The sequence below is a fragment of the Branchiostoma lanceolatum genome, chromosome 2 (assembly GCF_035083965.1).
Source record: "Branchiostoma lanceolatum isolate klBraLanc5 chromosome 2, klBraLanc5.hap2, whole genome shotgun sequence".
NCBI lineage: Eukaryota > Metazoa > Chordata > Leptocardii > Amphioxiformes > Branchiostomatidae > Branchiostoma > Branchiostoma lanceolatum.
Genome location: NC_089723.1, coordinates 8,194,314 through 8,199,752, shown reverse-complemented (window position 1 = coordinate 8,199,752; position 5,439 = coordinate 8,194,314). Strand labels below are relative to the sequence as shown.

The 5,439-nt window shown below is 41.3% G+C and overlaps 1 protein-coding gene across 1 annotated transcript; it reads right to left on the bottom strand.

The window, feature by feature from the left end:
• Positions 1–720: 720 nt before the first annotated feature.
• Positions 721–4,260, bottom strand: LOC136426800 (mucin-7-like). The gene is made up of 4 exons (XM_066415523.1): positions 3,050–4,260; positions 1,882–2,052; positions 984–1,153; positions 721–741 (listed from the first exon to the last, which is right to left on the bottom strand). The coding sequence occupies exons 1-4, from the start codon at positions 4,251–4,253 to the stop codon at positions 721–723; spliced, it is 1,566 nt and encodes a 521-aa protein (XP_066271620.1). The 5' UTR covers positions 4,254–4,260.
• Positions 4,261–5,439: the final 1,179 nt, after the last annotated feature.

The window sequence follows — 5,439 nt, the reverse complement described above, 5'->3', positions numbered from 1 at the left end:
AGGAATCTGATGTGTTTATTTTGCAACAGAAAACACTAGAAAGTCAGCTTCTTTTAAAGCCAAACAGTTTTCACACCTCTGGCAGGAGGTGACAAGCTGCTCCCTTGTGCGGCTGGGAATACTCGTGCCCCCCCCCCCCCCCCCAGCGTGATGCCTCTTTGTCACCTATGTGCGAACTTGGTTTTCAATCTCTGCCAACCCCCTAGCATCTACATAGAAACAATGTGCCCAAGGGGAAGCACTTGTAAGACCCTTTGAATTTTTTTAAACAATTGGCCAGCCTCTTTAAATCAAAAATCGCAGTTTTCAGTCCATTCTGAGTTGGTAGTGAATGTACCAATGCAAGCTTGGATTTCAAATGCCCATCGCTTTGATGCACGTCGCCACTGTTGAGGCCCCAAACATGCTGTAACAGCACGTACCTCTTACATCCACTTGGATGGAAAAATCATTTTACTGTCTTGCAAATGTAAGAATATCTGTTGCTACACTTGCTGTCATTCCATTTTCCTCTTGTCCACTTCTTATTACGCCAATTTTTGCCGCTCTGTGGAAGATATTACATGCAGAATATTAATACTTTCTTTTCAGCATTGATTTCTACGTTGTCATTGTACAGTCTCACGTGTCTAAGAGGGAAACGTAAAGCTGAGTTTATTTTATTAAAGTCATGTATTTTCTGAAACCTTAAGTTTTTTACGTGAAAAAACACTGTAAAAATCACTGGATGTAACGGTTGCACTGAATGTACAGTTACGAACAGTCTCAAAATATTAACTTTTACATCAAAGTAGGAAGTGATCGATACAATTTAGCTTTTACCTACCAAGGTCACCGAAACTTGGCTGTCATTTACTTCTTGCTTGTGAATAAAGAACAATATTATTCAGTCATTCGCCAACTTGATGAAACAACTCACGGCTGCTGTGGTGATCTTTGAATACCTCACTACCGTGTTGTATGATAGAAAGGGAAATCCCCACCTTAGAATACATGCAACCACAGTTCTCTGAGCCGCTCCAAAAGTGGTTATCAGGCTGACCAGGTAACCAGTTCGTATACAAGGCTCGTGAGCCATCACTCCACTTCCAAGATCCCCCACGTGCACGTGTATAATCTCTTTGAAGTCCAATCCAGACATCCTTGCCAGGGGCTACAAGCAAGCAAAAGAAATGAGTATTTTGATATTGCTCAACAACTGCCATGCATTGGTGACACATTCCAACTTGTACAACAATAGTTCGGAGACCTCATACCTCCGCGAAATATATAGAGCTTTAATTTGTAAATTTCTCGTATTATCATGTCTCATTGAATGTGCAACTAAGACTATAATGTGCATATCCAATTTCAAATTTAAGATTACATATATTGTATGTGTGCAATTGCACTCCATTGGCAGAAGTCCATGTTTATATGTCATCATGAATTATGCAAATGCTTCCATATTTCCCAAGACCTGAAAATTTACCAAATATCATCAAATCCATCCACAGGATTGCTGACCTCAAATATTTGGAAACACAGGCACATCCAAAACAATACCTCTTTTGCAGAGATAACAATTCTACCCTGCAACATATACGTCGTAGGATAGGATAAGATTAGTATATACTTCAATGTGGTCTTTTCTAGACTTTCTTATTCCCAGGAACTTTCTCATACACTGTCCTATATTTCTAATGCTGGGAACATCACTGGTCAACATGTAGTTATTTTATTCTTCAATAACTTCGAGTCTGTCATGTATGTTGTAATGAGATTTTCTCAATCTGAGAACCATGACAAAAATGAAATGTAGATTACTGTGTGGCTGAAACACATCCGTACAAGTCATAAAGACCTGTCGTCATTGATGCCAAAGAGTTGTTTAATACCCACCATTTCTGATGAGATCTGCAATGAAGTAGTTCTCTTTCTTGCTTGTGATAGAGGCCAGCACTGCACCATGTTGTCCACATCGTGCGTTTGCCGCAGCCCAAGCGTCAGTGTCTCTCACAAACAAGTAACAGTGGTTATTGTTTTCCTTCCATCCATCTCGGCATTGATTGACTGTAACATTTCAACAGTTCGTTTTTCTTGATAAATGATTAATGGTTTATTTGACATCGACATTGAACACAACAAATCGCACTTGCAGTCAAAAGACTGAATTGCGGTGATACATGGATTATTTATACAGTTATTGTGCACAGTATAAAGGGTTAAAAGATATCATGCTAAATTGTATTGTGTAGGATTTCGGCAATCATTGTATTCAGTTTGTTTACAGTATTGATAAACCTAAAGTCATTAATGATAATTACAAAAAACGTATACAGTATTCTACTTTCATACACTATAAAATTAATTCACTGATTACCTTCGCCAAGAAGGTTATGCAGAGGGTAGCGTTTGTGGGTGTGTTTGTGTGTAGTGGACCAGCATAAGTCAAGAATGCCTCGATGGATTGTTTTGATATTTGGTATGTTAGTAGGTTTTGATGAGACCTGTAAACGATTAGATTTTGGGCCCCCTAGCGGCTTCTTACAGCACTGCAGCGGAACTTCCTGTTTTGATATCTCGTGTTCTGGACATGCTATGGAACTGATTTGTGAGTGGTACATAGATCTTTAGACAGAGAGTACGTGGTTTGGGTTTGGGCCCCCTAGCAGCTTTTTTGGAACTGCAGGAGCAGGTTTTGTGTCTGACTTTGAAAGGGAATAACTCAAGAAGGGCTTGATGGATGGTAATGATTTTAGTTAATAGATAGCTTGAGTGATGATGTACATGATTAGATACAAATGTGAACAAACCTGATGACATTAGGTCGCGCTACGATACCATATCCAGACGTTTCTGTCAAGCTGTGTTTTCATGCTAATCTTCAAGTTTAGCATCATTTTTTAGATCCGGAAACCAAAAAATAAATTGGTGTGACATGAAAGTTCATCTGTGTTGATTTTAACATAGTATGGGCTAAAACTTTATTCCAACACAAAAACGTTAGCACATCGAATTTTCGACTGCCCTTTTGCAATCTTCCTCAGACTTCTAGTTCATGGCTCACCTGTTGTTGAAAGGTATATGACAGTCGTTGTTTCGATTCCATGGTGCAAACCGTCGTTTGTAAATGCCTCAGTTGACTTTAATTCCGAATGCAAAACGACTGGAGTCGAGCAGGAAACAGTAGAGATGTTACCCTCATAGAACGTCTTCACACTTGGAGTAGAAGACTTCTTTGGCATCAATGGTGAAGAAAGTGGAGTCGTGTTGACGAGGGCCGAGTCGTTATCCTTGTGGAACGTCTTCGCACTTGGAGTAGAGGACTTCTTTGGCATCAGTGGTGGAGAGAATGGAGTCGTGTTGACAAGGGCCGAGTTGTTATCCTTGTGGAACGTCTTCGCACTTGGAGTAGAAGTCTTCTTTGGCATCGATGGTGGAGAGAATGGAGTCGTGTTGACAAGGGCCGAGTTGTTATCCTTGTGGAACGTCTTCACACTTGGAGTAGAGGACTTCTTTGGCATCAGTGGTGAAGAGATTGGAGTCATGTTGACAAGGGCCGAGTTGTTATCCTTGTGGAACGTCTTCACACTTGGAGTAGAGGACTTCTTTGGCATCAGTGGTGAAGAGAATGGAGTCGTGTTGATAAGGGCCGAGTTGTTATCCTTGTGGAACGTCTTCGCACTTGGAGTAGAGGACTTCTTTGGCATCAGTGGTGAAGAGAATGGAGTCGTGTTGACAAGGGCCGAGTTGTTATCCTTGTGGAACGTCTTCACACTTGGAGTAGAGGACTTCTTTGGCATCAGTGGTGAAGAGATTGGGGTCATGTTGACAAGGGCCGAGTTGTTATCCTTGTGGAACGTCTTCACACTTGGAGTAGAGGACTTCTTTGGCATCAATGGTGAAGAAAGTGGAGTCGTGTTGACGAGGGCCGAGTTGTTATCCTTGTGGAACGTCTTCACACTTGGAGTAGAAGACTTCTTTGGCATCAATGGTGAAGAGAATGGAGTCGTGTTGACAAGGGCCGAGTTGTTATCCTTGTGGAACGTCTTCACACTTGGAGTAGAAGACTTCTTTGGCATCAATGGTGAAGAGAATGGAGTCGTGTTGACAAGGGCCGAGTTGTTATCCTTGTGGAGCGTCTTCACACTTGGAGTAGAAGACTTCTTTGGCATCAATGGTGAAGAGATTGGAGTCGTGTTGATAAGGGCCAAGGTGTTTTCTTCGTGAAAAACTGTCATTTCGAGACCGCTGGTATTCGACCCGGTCATGTTGACCATATTTCCATGTTCCAGATAATCTTGCGTCTCCTGTTAAGAAGTAATGAATAATTGTAACGTGGGGGTACTAAATATCGTCCGGGACCAATCATCATCCATTTTGGGTAATATCCACATGTCAAGGTGCATTATGCAAAAGCTATTACTCATGAGCAAGGAAGACTTCATCATCATTTGTCTGACGACTTGTTTGGACAATATTTTTGCTTTTATTTTCTGACACATGCCCTGCAGTAGAGCACAAGAAAGAGAAACATTCAACCGGGAAATATATGTTCCCCTTCTACAGTTCTTCACCACAAACATCGATGCAAATGCTTGTTCGCGTTGCGTTTAACAGGCGAGGCACAGCACGTGCAATCGAATCATATTCAATGATTTTAAAGGAACATCTGATATTTCTACCCATGGGTTACATTTCTGGCTCAGTCCGCATGTTTTAAAGACAAGTGACGTTTTTAATAAATCGGAGGATGATTCCCTCTTACCAAAAATTACTTAAAATGTTCGAGAACCAAGGAAACACATGCGTGGCCCTACCGAAGGTTTTTATCCCGCAAAAGTGACTGTTTGGCTTACCTTACTGTCAGGTTTGATGTAAGCTGACAGAACAGCACCAATGGCAGCAGACGCTATGAGCAGGACTCCACAGCCCAGTATGACCCAGCAAACCTTGCTTTATTTTGCCCGGTTCCACATTTCCACGGCACGCACTGGGGTGAAACAAATCTAATCAATTGGTGAAATATAAAACAAGCTTACCTCTCTGACCCCCTGTTTTCATGATGTACTCTTGCTAAATGTTCCCCTCAAAATGTCTGAGAGTCAAGGACATGAATTGATGTGGCCTATAATGATAACAACAAGCCTTACACAAGAGCTAATCTCCAATTTGGCCAGTTGGACTGCTTATCCCAGTCGAATACTGTCATTCCCACGGATGGATCTGCTTGGAGATTACAAAAGAGCCTCGTAATCATCAAAATATGTAATGTCATGATTTCTTTTGACTGAGGGGACAACTTCAATCTGACTATATTCACTTCCAGAAACCAAGGTACAGACGTTCCCCCTTCAGACTCCGTTTTCATGTTTTATTGTTTATCTTCCAGCTCAGCATCATTCTTTAAACTCAGAAAAACAAAAAATCAACTTACTGTTGCCTGAGGTATGATTC